Source organism: Phodopus roborovskii, unplaced genomic scaffold (genome assembly GCF_943737965.1).
Source record: "Phodopus roborovskii unplaced genomic scaffold, PHOROB, whole genome shotgun sequence".
NCBI classification, from domain to species: domain Eukaryota; kingdom Metazoa; phylum Chordata; class Mammalia; order Rodentia; family Cricetidae; genus Phodopus; species Phodopus roborovskii.
This window is the reverse complement of record NW_026126588.1, coordinates 8,775,487-8,796,269: the sequence shown is the minus strand read 5'-3', so window position 1 is coordinate 8,796,269 and position 20,783 is coordinate 8,775,487. Positions and strand designations below refer to the sequence as shown.

General features: G+C 41.8%; 1 protein-coding gene across 1 annotated transcript in view; it reads left to right on the top strand.

Annotated features, from left to right (window-relative positions):
• The window catches only part of Pkhd1 (PKHD1 ciliary IPT domain containing fibrocystin/polyductin), a 374,971-nt gene that overhangs the window by 66,890 nt on the left and 287,298 nt on the right, over nucleotides 1–20,783 (top strand). The window contains exon 33 of the mRNA XM_051204291.1: nucleotides 3,489–3,639. Within this exon, the coding sequence (XP_051060248.1) occupies nucleotides 3,489–3,639 (151 nt within the window). The remainder of the gene's footprint in view (nucleotides 1–3,488; nucleotides 3,640–20,783) is intronic.

Sequence of the window (20,783 nt, the reverse complement as noted above, 5' to 3'; positions counted from 1 at the left end):
TGGCTTTCGAGATTCAATCCCTTTCTAACAACTTTCAAAAAGTGTGAACATGCTGGTAACTTTGCAGAGTTTTCATTTCTGTCAGGAGTTCGGTTCCTTATGCAGACTGATATCACCAAACATGCCCGTGGCTAGACAGCATGGTTACACTAACGTTCTGATGAAAACCAATTTCCTCATTAAGATACTAGTTGCCTGCACTAGAGGAAATAACTAGTTCTTCCCATGGCTGTCCAAATTTGTGCTGTCCTGAGCAGTCTGTCTTGGTAGGAGCCTTCTACCAGAGATTTGTGCTCAGCCAGAGGAAAAGAAGGTCCTCTTCCTTGCCTGCTGCTGCCTGGAAGGGCGTGATGTGCCTTGGAAAGGGGAAATGGAAAGTGGGGGTTGTATTCAGGTTAGGGTTAGGGTTAGTTCTGCTTAAGTGGGGAAAGAAGATTCCAGAAGGAGATTTTATTACTTATTCCAATGAGCATAGGACCTTATTACCTGTTTTCTTTCGGGTCTGATGACATCAGCTGAAAGAGCATTGGATGGAGAGTCCAGAATTTAATGGTAGGTTCTAAAATGATTATTACCACTGTTGAGTGAAACAGTTACCCCACATTCTCTTAACTATTTATGCATATGCTCCTATATCGTTAGTCATACCAATATCTATATATTTGTTGATATCTCAGTTTATATATACTTCAATTTCTTTTCAAATTGGATCAACTCTACCTCCTCATTCATAAAATTTCTGTGAAAGAAGACATGGGACAATAGTGTTCGCCAAACTTTGAAGTTTTGTAAGTGTAAATCTAGTTTTAGCTTTGTTTCTTTGATCAGGGGCTCACTTTGTAGCACCGGGTGGTCTTATGCTCTGCCTGCGTGGAAGGTCTAGTTCAGATATCATGGACTCTCTGCCAATGTTAGCAATTGCCTTTAAATGACAAACATCTCTAGTGAGGTAATCAGAGACAAAAAGGAAACAAAACTGTAAGCCACCAGAAAATGGGCGAACCTTCCAGAAAAGGAGACTCTAAACAGAGAAGACAATCTGTTGGCAACAGGCAATCTAAAGGAGGGCAGAGTGCCTCGCATCACTTACACAAAATATTACCACAGAGGCCGGTGACAGAGAGGAATGACGGGCAAACACCTTTCCCCAACCAACTATGGGAAAATGGAGACTTGTGGGAACTTAGACAATTCAGCTTGACATTATCCCCACCAAATATTGTAGGAGGGATTATTAATTAGTTGGCTCATGAGCCTTCAGAAATAAAAGTAGCCACCTGGGAACCAACACACATGGAATGTGGCTATGTGGTCAACCAACTTCCTTTCTTTCAGAGAGTCTCATGATTGATTAATGATGTAAACACAGAGGGAGACCTTCACACAAACTAGCCTAAGAATCTCCTCCAACCCAGCAGCCAAAATAAAATAAAATAAATAGAAGCAAAGAAGGAGAAAACAACCCGTGGTTAGTAAGCCCCTCAGTGACTTGATTAACCTCAGGTTGCTTTGAAATCAGTTATTTGCAAAAATCCGTTTTGTGTTTTTGTGTTTGTCTCTGTTTCCCCATTTTCAACTATTGTATAACATTTTAGTTTTCTCTGTTTTATTTTTAAAACAATTATATATTTATTCTTAAGGAATTTTGCAAACATGTACAGTGTATTTTGGTCATATCCACCCCAACTAACTCTCTTCAGCTCCCCCTGGAACGCTAACACATGTCCATCTCATACTGGAGCAAGTGTTATATTTATTGGGTACATACTGAATACTGGTCATTACGTTCATTGCATTCAAGTCTCCACCACCTCTACAAAGACAGGTGCTAGATTACTATAAGTATTTTATAAAAGGGTAAGCAAAGTTCGCTGAGTGTCATTTGGATGGTAAGGCTCTGTACCAGCATTCCATTATAATCCACCTGCTTCCACAGCTTTATATGCTAAGACTGCCCCAAGCCTCCCTTGTATATATACAGCACAATGAAACCTCCAGTCACCAGAGTCCTGAGACTTTGTGATCCTTACCAACTTCAAGTAGATATCAGTCATGCTAAAGAACACAGTGTTAGGTGCCGTGGGCAGTGAGTTTCTGATTAAAGGAGAACAGAAGCTCAGTGGTCAGCCTCAAGTCTGTGTTAGCTCTGGGTGGTGTGATGTGAATACACAAATGTCACTCCGTAGATCTAGGACATGGTTATGGAATTCATGCCTTTGCTGGGTAAATACAGTCATCATTTCTAGCAAATGGTCTGAGAAACTATTTTGACACTGGTTTCAAGAAAGAAGCTAGGGTTTGACATGATTTATAGCCTCTCTGTCGGTGACCCTTGTCCTTCCTGCTGCCTCCTGCACCTTCCTGTGGGATCTGCCATCTTCCTGGCTAATGTTCAGTCAGGGCCTACAAACCTGAGGGCCCAGCTGAGGAAGCAAGACACCCCAGTTCTGATCTTGAGACTGAATAAATTTGTGTTTGGCTTTATGCAAATCCCCCTGATCTCTTTGGGTTACTTACTTCACTCTTCTGCCTAATTTACAGGCTGAAATGAGCCCTTGCACATAAAATTGTAGGAAAGCATGAACCATCATGCATTATTATTACTAATAATCTTTGAGTTAGTTGCAACAATGCCTAAAGCCAGGATTATTCTTGAATAAATATCACACCTGTTGGGGGACACTACTCTTTAATATCCATAGTTCACCTCCTCTAGACTGCATACTTTTAGACTCTCTCTAATTCTGTGCTGCTGTTTCTCATTGGAAACCCAGTCTGTCTTCTCTTCTTAAAGCGAAAGGACGTTCGTTGTACAGTGAATGTCTGGGATATAACTGGTACATATATCGAATCTCCTTAGTCTGGGCTGTTAAGTAAGTTTAATTAATTTACTAAGTTAATGTTCTACTGCTAGCAACAGAGCCTCATTGCCATCAGCTGGGGAGAGGGAATTGAAAACCTAAATGAGCTCATTTTTTCACAGTTGGAATTAGGGACCGGTTAGCCAGTTGTGAGGGTTTTCCAATTTCTCCATCTGCCCTGAAGGGATTTAGGCAATTCTCTCCCCCAACACTAAGTGTGAGTAAGATCAGGAAGAGGTACAGGGATAAGGAGAAAAAAAAAAGCCCCAAACAAAATAAAGAAACTCAGCTCAGGTTTTGCTTCCAATTTTAGAACTGAAAGTGCTGTCTGGGAGCTGCTTGTTAGGTGGGGTTTTGGGGAGCGCCTTGCTCATGTGACTAATTTGGGAAAGGAGAAAGGCCTCACTGATATTTAACTGTGCGCGTTTTCATTGCTGGGTGAGCAGATAAAGGAAAAACAAATAAACAATAAAAGAATGGAAACAAAATTACAGAAATTTGCAAAATTTGACAAATGGTGGCCTGTAGTTGCCACAAGCTAATGGCTTGCAATGATTAATAAGAGTAAAAATAATTGCATTTCATTAAGATTGATGACACCCCATTTAACCTCCCCTCTTGTTTCAGCCCTAAAGTGGAAAGAGATGAAGTTCTCATCTATAATAGCTCCTGTAACATTACCATGGAAACTGAGGCAGAGATGGAGTGTGAGACGCCTAATCAGCCAATTATCGCCAAGATTACTGAAATACAGAAAAACCGGGGCCAGAACACTCAGGTATAATCAAATATTTTTTACAGACTGATTCAAACAGCTCAAATTAAATTTGTAATATTGTGTACATTAAAAAAAACAATTTAGTCTAAATGGCAGCGATATATAATATTAAATGCTCTCAGACTTTGAGAGGCTGATCCGATGCTTACCATCTGAATTCATAGTTAACTATGGTTAATCATATATTTTCTTCCAAACAAATGAATCCTGCCTGGCTTCTGTGAGGGAGAATTCTGAACAGATAACCTTTAAAGCATTTTGTCCTGATGTCTGCCTGCATGTTAGAAAGGGGGCTCCTGTGCTTTGTTTCTTGATAAAACAAATAACCGACAATTTAACCAGGCCCTTCTGGAAGGCTTCCAAATCACTCAGCCATCTTCAGCTTGCAGGACAACAGTTGCCTAACTGTCTGGTTCAGTTCTGTCTGTAGGGAAGGAGTATGAACATCAGCCTCAGAGGAGGTTCTTGGGAAGTTAGAAATAAGAAGGGCCCAAGGCCATTTGGTCTGACTTCTCAATCTCAGTGCATCCCATTTAAACCATCCAAACCACTTCTTTCAAGTGTCTCTTCTGTTACTGTGTTCTTTAAGTCCCCAGTGAGAGATTCCACAGCCTCCCAGGGGAATTTTCGAGAATCAGAATCAGAGGCTAAGAGTTCTTTGGAAAATGTATCAGATAATCTCTTACAACTCCCCAGGCTTCTCACTGTACACAGACCAAAAATAATATTTATTGAGCACCTACTCCCTTAGGTGCCTTTCTTCTTATGAAAACAATTCTTAGGTCATCTTGTCTTTGTCTCTTTTACTTGGTACAAACATTTATTAAGTGCCTATTATATGTCACACCGTATTCCAGATCCTTTGGTGTATGCTGTGTGATTCAGTCCACCCCGATCCAAATCTGTAACTCTTTGCCTTCTGATAAACATTTCTGCGTCAGTTTTGTATTTCTGCTGGAAATGTGTGTTGTTTTGGACAGCCTGTCTTCCGTTCTTCCCAACCTGTGCCTTGTCTGTCCCCATCCCCAGGGGTCTCTGTGTTCATCTTGACCCATCTCCAGTCTCCTCACACTCCCCCCAAGCCCTGCCTTCAGGTGATTGCCCAGTGTCCTCACATCCTGCTTCACTGTGTGTCTTCCCAGATGCCTCTTTCTTTCAACCCATATCTCACGTCGGCTCCTCATTTCCTGATCACTGTCCTATAATTGCAGAGCCCAGTTCGCTTTTTGCTTCCTACTCAGTTGTCAGCTGGGACTAGGGGACACTGAGCATTGTTAGGCCTCTCTCAAATTCCTTCCCCTCCTGATAAGAATTTTCCTCTTTCCAACAAGTCCCCCTCCCTCCTCTTTCACGCCCCCCCCTTTTTTTGCATGTGACCATTGCGTTTTGTGCATGACCATGGGTAGGATGTTATAGACAGGAGCATGAACAACTCACCAGTGGCTACACCACTGAAGAAAATGACAGCCTCTGCCCCAAATCATTAACTCCTCAGTAGGACCTTGATGGAGGAAAAGGGCCTCATGAGATGTTTCTCACCCACCATGAAATATTGAGGGGCTCAATTTTGTGCAGGTATCCATAGCTTCAATGAGCTCATGAGTACAACAGCTATGCCATGTCCAGAGAGAACATTTTGTTACATCTCCCTGCCTTCTGACTCTTATACCCCCAAAGGTCTCCCAGCCTTGATATGAAGTGACAAACACTTCACCAACACTTATTCTCAGCACCAGTTTTAAGTCTCTGCTTTCATTACCTTGGCCTTAATGTTCAGTCTGAATGGGTAAGAATCTAGCATTCTTGGAATGTCAACATAAGCAAATTCTGGGCAAAGGATCCAAGAGCAAGGCACACTCGTTAAGTATCTGGGCTTTAGACCTCTACTACTAAATTTGAATACACTACTCAGCTCAAGGAAATTATTTAACCTATCTGTGCCTCAGTTTTTCTATCTGTACAGTGGAGATAATAATAGTAACTCCCTGATCAGGCTGTTGTGAGCCTAACTATATGTAAGACACTGGCAACACACAAAAATGTCCAGTGTTAGCAGTGACAATACAAGAAAAAGGTACCAAATTATTAATCCCAGTATTTGCTGCTTTGACCAGATAATTTTACTTCTTCGATTTCATTTTTTTAAAAGCATTTCAGAGCCTAATTTTGAGATTTGAGGGATCTTTAGATGCAAAATCTGTAAGTAATGAATATGTATTGAGTTCTAAACATGTTCAGCTTCCACTACTGTGCTTTCAAAAAGATAAGAAAACAACATGGAACAAGTCCTCACTATCAAGGGATATCTGGGAAGTGAAGTAAGGAGGGAAGGGGAAGGTATGTCACCGAGAGTTGGCTCATCCCAGTTCAGTGGAGATTTGGGAAGCACCCAGACTAGATTTTCAGAGACGAATCAGCCAAGATTCACAAGAACAGGTAACTTGTTAAAGATCACTTAGCTCCATCTTTGACAACACAACCATGCAGCCATGTCAATCAGTGAGCAGAAAGTGAGCCAGGAACGAGGCTAGGGGAGAATGAGGGTTTGTCTCAAGAAGCTATTTGGCTAATGTAGTGTATAGGAATGCCATTCCTGATGGATGAGGGAGATACATGCCACAGAAGTGGCTGCCACTTGTCATAGTGGTGATGATAGCGTCATAGTTTTAAATAGTCTTTTAGGAGCAGAGCCCTTGCACGTAAATAGGAGGACATGGGTGTAGTGAGATAGTTCCGTGTCACATGGGGACAGTAGGTAAAAGTTATAGGAGAACTATCAGAATCTGAGACCCATGTTAGCCTTATCAGGTTCCCAACCAATCAAACGAGGGTCTGGGACAGGATTTTTACCTATTGCCTGTATTTATATAGGGAGTTGGATGATATCAATGTGGCTTAAGTGGGCACACTTGTCCAGGGCCTAGGGAATTATTAGGTAATGGGAAAATTGGTAGCCCTAGATCCTACTCTCTGGTGGAGTGGTTCGGCTTATTTTAGGAAATAGATATCATAAAGTTTATAAGCAACTAAGTGGACATAGAGTTGATTTATAACCATGACCATTATGATCTGTGAGGAAAAGGTCCCCAGTAATTTTCCTATCCATGTAAGAATGCGTGATTTCTCTGCTTTGGTCTTGGGGTCTTTGTTAGGGTGCAGACTAACTTTGTCTGAGCATAGATTTGGAGAACTACAGTCCTGGCTGACATGCATCTGAGACAAGCAGAGTAGACAGCAATAGTAGAGTCCCAAAGTCAGGTGGATTTGTGAATGTTAGTTTTCTCTCTCTCTCTCTCGCTGTGGAGGTAAGAATGTTTTTATATGTTTATGAATATATCTCTTTATAAAGATATTTAGGAGCATTCTATGCATGCTTTCTAATAAAAATTTTGTGGAGGCTTGTGACATTAATACAACTTGTCTTTGGAACATTTTAATTCCATTGTTTTTCAAAGGGCTGACACCTTTCCTCATGCTCTCATCCTGGAAGGAGCTCTCTCTCTCCCTATATATGTATGTATGTATGTATGTATATATATACATACATACATATATATATGAGATATATGTTTGTGTGTGGTATATGTGCAATATATATATACATATATATATATGTATATATATATATATATATCTCAAGTATTGAGCTTTGTGGTTGTTAAGATGAGGTCTTAACAGGGAAACATAAATGAAAGAGGGATTGTTTGTCTGGAGACGGCAGATGGATTTGGTCCATTGTATTTAACAGGGCTGATGTTCAACTCTAGCAAGCCTGAGGCAACTGTGGGACTCTATGACAAGTGCAGAGAAAGGAAGGATGTGAAAAGCAGCTTCCTTTTCATTTCTGCCTCCAGGAAACTCTGCCAAGTTCATCCCACTCACTCAGTTGTTTGTCCCAGCAGTTTTAGGGTGGTTACTTGAATAGGCTTCTTTCTCTGAGAGGAAGTGGTTTCTAATATTTCATAGAAGTAGAAAAATAATCAGAAGCAATGCTTTTCAACTTCTCTGGGAAACACCTTCTAATCTAGAAACTTCTATCTACTAAAATATTATTTGCCATGCTGATAGAATAAAGATGTATAATTTAGTATGCAAATATAATAAAAATATGCAAAATCCTGAAAGTTTAACCTCCCTGTACTTGTTCTGAAAGATGAGTTGAGAAACTGTAAAATAAAGCCAAGAAAACATGACTTACAGAAACAAGTAATGAATAGAAAACCAGGCACATAGCAGGAGCAACATAAAAGTTGTTGACAGTATATCTCTGGACTTAATATAACCTTTTTTTGTTGTATATATGTGTGTGTTTGTATGTATGAACATGTACATGTAAAAAAGTCAGGTCAGACTCATGTTCTTTTTTCAGAAACTGCCTTTTTAAAACATGGTCTCTCTCACTGGCCTGAGAGCAATAAAAAGCTTCTGCTGGTTGACCAGAATGCCTTGAGGATAGATAGACCTGCCTCTTCTTCACTGGAGCTTGGATACCAAGCCCTGGCTACCATGGCCACCTTTGGGGTTTGCTTTTTTTTTTTTTTTTGAATATTTTTTGAGACAGGGTTTCTCAGTGTAACCCCAGATGTCCTGGAACTCACTCTGAAGACTGGGCTGGACTTGACCTCAGAGATTGGCTTGCCTCTGCTTCCTGAGTGCTGGAATCAAAGGTGTACACCACTATTATCCAACATCGTACCTTTGTGTATATGGATTTTGGTGATCAAACCTAGATCCTCCAGCTTTCATGGCAAGAATTTTATTCAAGGAGCTATTTTTTTTTATTCAAGGAGCTTTAAAACATTGCTTTCTTATTGAAAGAAACAGTGACACCCTTCAAGTGAGGAAAAAAAAATAGAAGTATGAGTCCCTTCTTTGAAGAAATGAGACAAAGCTTAGTATATAAAAATGGAAAGTTAGTTGGAAAATGGCATATTATGTAACAAAGTGGAGGGAATATTAACAAAGGAGAATTCTGATAAAAGGAACAAGACAGATCACCCAAACTTTGAATTTAGAAGACAGTTATATACCAGAATTGAGCACAAGTGTCTTAGGGTTTCTATTGCTGTGAAGAGATACCATGACCATGGTAACTCTTATAAGGGAACACATTTAACTGGGTGGCTTACAGTTTAGAGGTTCAGTCATTTATCATCATGGCAGGCTATGGCAGCGTGCAGGCAGACAGGTTACTGGACAAGTAGTTGAGGGTGGAGAAGGACCTACATCTTCCACAGGCAACAGGAAGTGAACTGAGATGCTGGGCATAGTTTGAGCACATATGAGACCTTAAATCCCACCCCCACAGAGACACATTTCCTCCAACAAGGCCACATCTGCTCCTAATAATACCACCCCACATGAGCTTATGGGGGCCAATTACATTCAAACTACCACAAGATAGGGCGCTATTAGTTTCTTTGCTGAATGCTGTGACCAAATACATTAAGCAAGAGGAAGAAGAAAGCATTTATTTGGGACTTACAGACTGAGGGGATACAGCCCATCATAATGGGAAGTGGCAGTGATAGGATTTCGAGGCAGCACATTGTATAAGAAAGAGTGCACGGGCCTTTATACAAGCACTAGAGAGGTAGAAGTGATATGGCTGGGCAGAGAGAGGAATATAGGACGAGAGGAGACGGGCTCAGAGGCAGTGTGAGGATTTGTAGAGAGGAAGCAGTCTGAGGAGGCAGTGTGAGGACAGGATCACCCCTTTGGTCTGAGCATCGGTAGAGGTAAGAACGCTAGAGGTTGGCCACTCTGCTTCTCTGATCCTTCATCTTTCATCCCCTGATATCTGTCTCTGGGTTTTTATTATTAAGAACAATCAGAATTCATGCTACCGGCAACAGACAAGGACCATGCCTTCTTGTCGGAAATCACTCCTTAAACATGGGCATCCTCCGAGATACAGTGCCGCTGGCTGGAACATTAAGAAGTTGGAGTGTAGGGGAAGGTATGGGGGGGGGGGAATGGAGCTCCAGAAACCTGTGTGGGGTTTTAAATCTTTAGCACTTGTGCGGTTAGCTCTGTCAAACAAGTTTGCTGAGATATTGGGAGTGAGCCGAGGCCCCAAAGTACTGGACCAGTGAATTGATGGGTGATTCCAGGAAGACTGGAGAGACGTCACTCAGCTTTCTTTTACAGACCACACACGACTTCATAGACTAATTCATGGTTAGTGTTTAGCTGCTTAAATCACTACTACCCCTCCCCACATGTTGTGTGCATGTGAGTTGTGTGGGTGCTTGTTTGTATGTACTCGTATGTGTGGGTTTGGATGCATGAGGACGTGAGTGGATGCGTGTGTGGAGACCGGAAGTTAAAGTGGGATGGCCCCCTCAGTCACGCTCTACTTTATTACTGACCCCCTGCTAAGTGACCCAGGAGCTCGCCTGTTCCAGCTAGTTCAGCTAGCCAGCTTGTTGTTAGGATTCCCTGTCTTTGTCTGCCAAGTGCTGGGTTATACAAGTGGCCACCACACCTGCCTGGCTTTTCTGTGGGTTCTGGGGATTGAGCAATGATCCTCACATAAAGGCGTTACCCACTGACCTGTGGGCCAACTCCAGGATTTATATTTGTAAGTTCATTTGCACACTTGTACCTCAGGATATTTCCTTGAAACTGAAGGGTTTTTTTTTTTTTTGTTGTTGTTTTTTTGTTTTTTGTTTTTGTTTTTGTTTATCTCTGGATATCCCATAGTACTTTATCACACTTGTGGAACTTATCTCTTCTGGATACTTAAATTGCATGCATGGATTTAAATGTTCTGTCTCCCAGCTAGACAATAAACGGCATGAAAAGTGAGCTCTATTTGAGAGTCCTTATTGAGGATGGGATGGATGAAGGCAAACACTTGGATTGGAGTACTGAGCAGAAGGCAACCACACTGCTTAATCTGACCCCCTACTTGTTTAAGGAGAATGTCCTAGAAAGCCCCTTCCGTTCACTGGTATCAGCATTTGGCTTTTTCTTCTGAATATGAATAGTTTCCCTGAGATGGTTCGAAGTCTCTAATCAGTTTTGTTTCTCCTATTACAAAAATCCAGAAGCAGCTTTCCCCTTCATTTTGTTTTGTTTTCTGGCTCCTTTTTATTTTGCTTCCCTTTTTATCCACTTCTGATTTCCCCTTTCTTCCTCCTTCCTCTCTTCCCCCTCTCCTCTCCTTCCCGTCTCTCCCTTCTCCCACTGTCTTAAGTCACCCCTCACCTCGGTTTGCAGCCTTCCCTCCTCTCCTCTCTTCCGTCTTCCCTTTGCATGCACCTCTTTTCCTTGGTGTTATGTGCTTGCCTACACAAATTGTGGGATGCAGGCTCCAACTAGTTCTTAGAATAGGCGCATGGGAGATCCAGGAGCTTGATGGTTCCCTAGCTGACCTGTAGAAAACACGACTCCCTTGTGTCTGCGTTTTCACTGTGAACCGTGGGTCCTGATGCACGGCAGCTGTCTCCTGCCAGGAGAGTAGGATCCCAGGGAGCAGACATTTCACCTCAAAAGGGGTTTATCTCCTCAGGATAATTAGGCAGGCAGCAGAGTGAAGTAGGCTGAGAAGTGAACATGATTCCTGGGGCCTGACTTCTATTTCCAGCACTGTCTACGACTGTGAGGCAGCTCACTTAACCCTTCAAACAATTAGCACAACTTGATGCCCAGGTTTGGAGAAGGACAGCACATATCAAAAGGAACAGTCAGAGAACCCTAAAAGTCCAACAGCGTCATTGTGATACAGTGCCTATGACCTTGGGCTCTGGGAGAAAAGTAGATTTGTTTATTACATAGCTTTGAGCACATTTCCTTACTTCACTGAGTCTGTTCATTCCTGTCCCCAAGGTTGTCAGGATTAATTAACAGGTGCAGAGCATTTAACAGCGTCTCATTCATAGGTGGCCTCAAAATATGTCATTTTTATTGTCTGTTAAACACATACTGAGATACACAACTGGAAATGAATAGATTTGTGCATGCTTTGCAAATTGTTTTGCAACGTTAGAATGCTGGTTTTTACTTACTGTGGTGAAATCGCACCTATAACCTGCCGTGCTAAAGACATTATGCTTTGTCATTGACTCAAACCTAAGGTCTTGTATGCTTCTTTATCATGCCCTCTTTTTCAAAAGAACAAATCCAGGGATCATTTCACCTGGTTTTGGTCTTTAATTCACTTTTGTAAACTTTTCACATCTTTCTTCTTTGTTGGAGAACTTTAGCATTGACTGATTTCTGGCTGTTAGGGTTACATCTAAGATACATTAGCAGTGATTGAGGCAGTAGCTCCAAGGGTCATTTGTTTTGTTGCCACCACTGAAGACCATAATTATTACTTCTAGTTATTATATGCCATCGAGTAAATTATTGCATCATCTGTGGGAGTTTGATCCCAGGTAAAGCGCTTTTCATCTTTACCTTAAAGTCAAGTTTCTGCCCTCAGTGGGAAAGAAAATTCAATGGAGGGTCTATGAAAATGACCATGTTAGTGACAGGCAGGGGCAGTGTCCTGGAAGAGAAGGATTAGTTGGGTGGAGAGTTTCCCTGAGGTCTCTTTCTCCCATCTCCTGTAAGCTGCTGTGGGGTTGGTGAATATCTTTTTCCATTTTGTGGCCTGCCATTTTGTCTTGTTGACCGTGTCCTTTGCTTTACCGGTTTTTAATTTTAGGAGGTCCCATTTATTAATTGTTGATCTCAGTGTTTGTGCTCCTGTGTTGTGTTCAGGAAGCAGCCTCCTATACCAATTTGTTCAAGAGTACCTCCCACTTTCTCTTCTAAGAGGTTTAGTGTGGTTGGATTTATGTTGAAGTCTTTGATCCATTTGGACTTAAGATTTTTTTTGCTTGGGGATAGATATCGATCTATCTGCAATCTTCTACAAGTCAGCATCTAGTTATGCCAGTACCATTTGTTGAAGATGCTTTCTTTTTTTCCCAATGTATAATTTTAGCTTCTTTGTCCAAAATCAGGTGTGTGGGTTAATGTCAGGGTTTTCAATTTGATTCCATTGGCCTTGCCAATACCAAGATGTTTTCAGGACTATAGCTGTATAATAGAGCTTGAAGTCAGAAATGGTGATGCCTCTGAAAGTTCCTTTATTTTGCAGGGTTGTTTTTGCTACCCTGAGTCTTTTGTTTTTCCATATAAAGTTGAGTATTGTTTTTTCAAGATCTGTGAAGAATTGTCTGGGATTTTGATGGGGATTGCATTGAATCTGTAGATTGCTTTTGGCGAGATTGCCATTTTTACTAGGTTGATCCTAACCTATTTGAGAGAATGGGAGATCTTTCCATTATCTGGCATCTTCTTTCTTTTTTTAAAGACTCAAAGTTCTTATTATATAGGTTTTTCACTTGTTTGGTTACCCTAAGATATTTTATGTTGTTTGTGGCTATTGTAAAATGTTGATGTTTCTCTGATTTCTTTCTCAGCTCTTTATCATCTGTATATAGTAGGGCTACTGATTTTTTTGGAGGTAATCATGTATCCTGCTGAAGGTGTTTATCAGCTGTAGTAGTTCCCTGGTAGAGTTTTTTGGGTCACTTATGTAAACGATCATATCATCTGCGAATAGTCAGAGTTTGACTTCTTCCTTTCTAATTTGTATCCCCTTGATCTCCTTTTGTTTTCTTATTGCTCTAGCTTTCTAGAGTACAATTCTAAGTACAATACTAAAGAGATAAAGAGAGAGTGGACAGCCTTGTCTTGTTTCTGATTTTAGAGGGATCACATTGAGTTTCTTTCCATTTAGTTTGATGTTGGCTGTTGGTTTGCTGCAGAATACTAAGTATTAAGAAAATTTATTTAAATGTAGTGTATGTATGTCTATACCTACGATTTATACTATATTTACATCAACACCCAGAGCTTATTACGATCTGTAGATATTTTCTGTGTACTCATGCTTTCTACTTTTTCCTCATTGAATTTTACTTTAAAAATATTAATGGAAAAAGAGGCCTTGAATTTGAAAAATGCAAAGAAGGGTATATAGGAAAGTTTGGAGAGAGGAAATGGAAGAGAGACATGTCATAATTACATTATAATCTCAGCATGATGACTTAGTAAATTGCTTGTCCTGCAGCCACAAGCATTACATGCAATGTGAGAACCTGTGTAAAAAAGCAGGCGTGGTAATGAGTGCTTGTAATCCCAGTACTGGGAAGAGGGAGGCTGATAGAGCCCAGAAATCACTGGCTAGCCAACCTAGCCTACTGGTTAAGCCAGTGAAAATCTCTGCTCAAAAAAAAAAATATGGTGCAAGGTGTTCACAAAGAATGACACTGTAGCTATCCTTTGGTTTCTGTGTGCATTTGCCCTAGTACATGGGTGTGCCTGCATACATGAACACACACACATACACACACACACACACACACACACAGAGAGAGAGAGACAGACAGACAGACAGAGAGAGAGAGAGAGAGAGAGAGAGAGAGAGCATAATTAAGACTTGAAAAACAAAATGAAAATAATTCCAGTGGACTTAAATGACATGGAGATTATATTGGCTCACGGAGTGGAAGAATTTAGAGTCATAGCAATGGCATGATTCTGCAGCTTGACTCTGTTTCTATGGCTGCTTCTTGTGGTCACAGATGGTTTTTATGGTTCCCAGGACAACCCGTTTTCCAATTCAGATTCCATGGGAATGAAAGGGTCTTTCTTGGCACAGTTATCGAGGAGGGGAGATTCTCCTATCGATCACTGTATCTACTCAAGACTTCTGCACACTAAGTGGTTGGACCACAGTGCTCTCTGCTCAGGCCATTGGCTTTGTTGTTTTGTTTCAGCCAGTGAGTGCCTACTATGACCCTTGACATAAGACTAATCCCATCTCAAATGTCTGACTAAGAAGATGGGATCATTGATGCCTGGAAGGGAAATCTCGGGGGTGTTGTTGAATGAGAAGCTTGAAAGTGGAAGTTGAGTAGTCTAACTATGCTTGTTCAAATTGACCATACATCTCTCTTAGAAGGCCTCGTCCTCTGGCCCTCCTTTCTGAAAGCTTTTGATAAGTAAGACATTGTGGTTGTCTTAACGGGGGTGGGAACAAGGATCTGTTCTATATAAATGTAAGAGTTTGGTAAACCTCCCTTAGAATCCAGTAGGGGTGTTTGCTTTCAACAAACAAATAAATAACTGAGAAAGCATAATGACTATATACAACTTGCCATCTCCAGTACCCTGCAGGACCTCAATATCAGTTATGTGTTTCTTTGCTGATGTCCACCTTCCTGAATCAAAATGACAGAAGTGTTTTTTCATTATTGTTTTGTTTTTAATGATATGCCAGCTCCCAAATGGGATAGCACATTATTCAGTTCTATGCAAGGCAACTTTCCTTTCATAGCAAAGACAAGATCAATCGGGAGAAAGAAATGCCCTGTTCTAATGTTTACTTCCTGATGATGTCTTTTCAATCATGTCAGAAGTATTAATTAAATTTCCCAGCCTCCCTATGTAATGAGAAGAGTGGAGTATACCCTTCCATAGTTTAATGTGGAAAGCAATGGCTTCCACTAGTGGGGCCCACAGCTACAGTTCCAAGCACCTGAAAAACTCTGCCATTTAACTTCTTTCCCTTCCCAGAGGGGACAGTATGCGCAGCGAAGCAGAAGCATATATATTTTGCTTGGTTTATTCCTGGCATTGGCTTTTAGAAGTCTGAAGGACGGTACCTGATGACTTTGTTAGCACGTGGGACATGTAGACGACATGACCAGAAGGAGATGCCTGGCATCCCTGGGATGGGGAAAATGAAACCGTTTACTTTTAACCCTCAAATGACAAAGGACTCAGAGGGTCCCAGGCATGCTAGAGGGCTCTGTAGGATTAATTTAAAGAGAGAAGCAAAGAGTATGAAATGGTGTAAGTGTTGGATACAATGATGCATTTGGAATGGGATGGTTAGCTCAGTCCGCTGGTCTTTGGAAGGGTTTTTGTCACTCTCCAGAGGAAAATAGAAAAGCTTGCCCAATAACTCACACAGTATAACAATGTAATGAAGCTATGTCTCTTTCAATTTTTAAAAATAAATGAAGGCAAAGAAACCCTTGGCTGAGAAAAGTCACCTGGAAATTCCCTAGAGGGTATGCTAATTCAATTTAGGCTCAGAATGATAGCCTGGGTTTAGATGTAGGCACAGAAGTAACAGAATGTTTTAATGACTAGTCTTCTGGAGTCCACATTGTGGGGAACATGGTGTCTGTAAATAATTAGACTGGAAGGTAAGGTTTGAAAGAAAGTCATCAGGGGTGAGAGTTCCAGGGAGAAAGTGGACCGTACCAATAACTGCCTTGGATACCAACCTGATGAGAGTGTCTTTAATCCAGGAAGAAATGGATGACTCCTGGGGGATTTATTTTGTAGCCATGGCTCGTTCTCTCATACCGGAGGAGGAGAACTAGTCTTGTCAAACTGGGCTGGGTGAGAGATTAGGTCTGGCATAACTGCTGTTGCCCTGAAGCTCAGATACTCATCCCTGAAGAGGAATCCCGGCCACCAGCAAGATGCTAGGCGCTTAGGTATCCGAAAGCTACAGCTGAGAGAGAATGATGCTTGGGTATACTGGAAGTAATTTGGAGGACCCAGGAATGACTTTTTGAATGACAGCAGAAGTGGCTTTAGACTTCTGGTGAGTTAGATGAATGGTATGTGGGTCCTGCCTCCTAGGCTCCAACATTATCGACCTGTGTGACTGTAGGCTGGTCTTGGCAAGCCTAACTTCCCATCTGTAATGAGGAATTAGACTAACTCAGCTGTTTCCAGTGTGATTCCTATGTTGAAGCTGGCTTTTCCCAGCATTGCTAGGTCATTAGACTCACATCCCCAAACTTCCCAATGCCACGGGACACTTTTTGGCTTTCTGTGAGATATTTTGAGGAATTTGGGACTAGATCCTCTGCAGGCCCTTCTCAATGTCACCTCCAAAGACGTTTAACCATATATATATATATATTTTTTAAATATAAAACCTTTTTATTGTCTTCTACTGCCCATCCTTTCTTTCCATTCTTCCAACTCTTTCCTGATTCTCCCCACGTCCTTACCTATCTAGCTCCATGTTTTCTCAATCTATTTATCAAAACAAACAAACAAAAACAAAAAAGAAAATCAATCAATCAAACAAACAAAAACCAACCTCCAGTAAGGTAAAACTTTACTAAACCAAACCAAATCAAACCTAAAACCACACAAAAACCATGGGCTCAGAACAGGTCAACTTAGCAGGACTGAATTTCAGGAACAGTGGAGACTAAATCGACTCAGATCCTGGGCCATCAGCACCGTGGTTCCACCTGGGAGCACCTGGGTTCCACCTGGGAGCAGCACATGCAGTCACAGAAGATGCGCGCGCGCACACACACACACACACACACACACACACACACACACACACGCGCGCACACACACACACACACACACACACACACACACACACACACACACCATAAACGCTGAAACCCTCAATTTCTTTTCTTGGCTGACTACCATTGGTGTGGGGCCTGCCCTGGAGCATGGTTGATATACCCAGTGATACTCCATCCGAGGAAATGGATTTCTCTTTCCCAGCAGGTATCAATGGTCAATAGAGTCTTGGTTAGGTTCTTATGACCTTCTTTGTGACCACTTCCTCCCTTTCCTCTGGGATTTCATCTGCTTTGAACTTGTGTGAACACAGAGGACGTTTGCTTTGCCAGCATGGTTGAGGGAACTTTCCCATCCACAATACAGGATTGGTCATTGCCCTGCCCCCATCAATGCTGTTTCAGAGTTGAGGCACAGAGTTCTTTAAACGTGCTTTTTTTTTTTTTTTTTTAAAAAAAAAAAAGAGCCTGGAGATCCTCTGAGGTCGGCTGTCCCTTGTGACTTTGTCATAAGACTTCATTAGACACTGTGCATCCGGAGCTATTGACATCACCTTCCAGTTTGGAATCATCATTTCTCTAACTTATTCTATTAACCAGGAAAGAGTTTGGGGATTTTTTTTTCTTTGCATCTGTATATCATGTAATTTAACCTAGCCAAAAAAGACACTGATTGTCCCACAGGACTTAATTAACTCCCATCTTCATGGTACTCCATGGAAATAATAAGAAAAGTAAAAGTTCCAGCGCTTCGTACCTGTCCACTTCCACCTCTGCTGCATAATGAGATGCCAGGAACAGTGACACTGACGAGGTGTGTGAAACAAACGGATTACGGGAGGCGGAGAGCTGCCTGCTCAGCTCCCGGGAAATCTGGCTGGGCTGCAAAAACTGCAGACCCGGCGAACAGCCTCCACCTTTACATTCTAATTCTCAACCCCTTCCTCACTCACCGCTGCCACCCGACCAGTGTGCCTTTGTTAACCTTTAGCTCTGCCTTCTGCACCCAGGGTGAATGTGATGTCAGTTGTCACAGGGCAGGTGCCATGTTTATTGCTCTGCCTGTAGCAAATCCGGCCTGAAGGAGCAGGATTCTCCTAGCTAGCCCTCAGGGGAGCCCATTAAGAAATTGCAAGGCTAATAAAAATCATGGTGGATGAAATTGCAATCCTCTGGTGCCACTCTGTGATGGGTTGGCTCTGCTTTTACATTTTAATGGGGGCAGGGATTGAAGGTTTGAAAGAGGACCCTTGTTCCAGCAATACTGAGAGTCACACCTTCCTGACTCACAGATGGAACGGGCAGCTAGCAGACAGGCTTCCTTCCCTCTTTGTGTGAGGCTTCTGCATATTTGAGATAGGGATTCATTAATGCTTCTGATATGCTAGCAGTGGCCTGCTCCTGCAGGAAAGCCTCACCCTGGCATAGGGCATGAAATTCGGGGCACAGTTAGAGATTTCGTGCCTGTCAGTGAAATCCAGTGCCCATTCTTAGGGGAACCTAGCGAATGCATGAGGTCTACTTGTGTGTCTTGGTAAAATGGTTTAAAACGTTTTTCTACTAGTGGCCTCTCCAAAAGGACCCTGAAAATAGTCACCCCAGCAGTTAGTCTTATCTACACATCACATCCTGTGGTACCCAGGGACCGATGGGTCAGAAGGCCATTGTGTGCTTTCTTGCTCTTTCCTCCTCTTCAAGGAATTTATAACTTTGCTTGAATAGATTGGTAGTTTCAAGTGTGAAAAATGTCACAAGTGGCAGCTGATGAGATGGCTCGGTAGGTAAAGGCACTTGCCACTGAGCCCAAGCTTGACACGGGTCCCTAGGACGCCCCCCCCCCCAGAAGGAGAAAACTAACTCTCCCAAAGTCATTATTACACCTCCGTATGAACTTTATGGAATATGTACTTGAGTGTGTGTGTGTGAGTGAATGAATGAATGAGTAAATATATAAATAAATGGAATTTAAAAACTAAAATAAATGAAAAGATCAAACAACTAAATATGTAATTTCTACTTTGGAAAGAATGAGGAAAATTGGAGAATGATGCCGCAAGAGAAGTATATATTCTTTTTATTTTAAGGAAATGCTATGAACAAAATGAAAGGGCAGTGCCATTAATGGAATGCTTACTCTTTTGGGGCTCTCTGTGAAGCTCTTTGCTTGAGCTACTCATCTGATCCTTAAAAAGAAACACAGAAATGATTGCTGGAGTCACCTTAATTTTACAGATTGATAACTGCCCAGAGAGGCTTACAAAGCTATTTCTGCCAGAGAGACGAATCCGACCCAAGCAAAATAATTCCAAAGTCTATACCATTACCATGGATTTTTCTCTTGTTCACATATGAAGAAAGGTTGCTCTCTTTTGTGAACATTTCCTGGGACAAGTTGGTGAAATCAGTAATTTGTGGAATTAATCAGAAAGTGGATGGGAAAGTGTGAGTGTGTTCAGATTCACACTCTCAACCGTGGTCCATGCAGGCTCAGCTCTGCACTCTCATCCAGCACAGTGGCAGTCTGTCCATGTTTTCTTGTGGGCATCTCCCTGCTGTCTGTTCTCTCTCTCTCTCTCTCTCTCTCTCTCTCTCTCTCTCTCTCTCTCTCTCTCTCTCTCTCTCTCTCTGTGTGTGTATGTGTGTGTGTGCATGCATGTGTGAGAGACAGGAAGAGACTTGGACGGATCTGTTTATATTTTGTGTATCATCTGCAACTACTGTAATAGCAGAAATAACTTTGTTGACCGAGTGCCTGGACTAACTTGATTAAAACGAATGTTCCTTCCGTGGCCATGTAGTACAATCACCCAGAAGGCTAAGGCAGGAGGATCGTTTGGAAGCAAGCCGGGGCAATATGAAGAGATGCGGACTCAACAAAACAAAAAAAACTCCTGTGCCCCAGACCAAAATAATCTCTTACAACACTTACTGTGAAAATGTAGAAACCTTTGCTGAGACTGTGGGCAGGAAGAAGTAAATGGGAACCCGATTCTGACTGGAGAGTGGAGTTACACTCCGTGGCTCTCCTCTGAAATGCTTGCCCGTTTCAGAGGAAGACACGCAGCCCTGATGCTTCTGCTATCTGATTGTGGACACAGACACTACTGACACACACAGTTATTGTACGCTTCAGAACTGTTTTAATCTTGGTAATGTAAATACTGTTAGCAGAACATTCCTTATATTGTAGGCAGAGTCTTATCTTTATTTTACTGTTTTTTCCCCCCTCTGTACACTTTTTGTTGAAGGAATGGGGTGATCAGACCTGTAACTCTGGGACATTTACTTTATTTTGCTTTTTTTTTCAGTTTTCTAGTTAGTGAGGCTGAGGGGTACTTGTGTGCAAGACACAGAGATTTCATCATAATTATAGCTTATTTTAAAAGAGTATTTTAACCACAATGGCTTCTCCAGAATACCACTTTCATGCTTTAATATACAATAAAATAAAACATAGTTTCATCTTGTTTTAAAAGATACATGCTTAATAAAGACTTGAAAAAGACATCCTTGGGTTTACAAAAAAAAAAAAAAAAAAAGGCTGTAGTTTTTAGCATCCCCTTGCTTGCTTTGGCTGTGGCTAAGAAAAGGTCAGACACACTGTTGGTCTGCAAAGGCTTGTCCTCTTTGTCCTGCAGCTTCCAAGCCCCAGTGTGAAGGGGGAATGTCTTGATGTCATTTTCTGTAGGGTGTGTTCTCTGTGGACTCAGTACATCTGGGCCAGTCTTCAGTTCAGGGCTGCTGGTGGCGGGTTTACGTATGTGCCTATGATTGTGGGCCTACCCG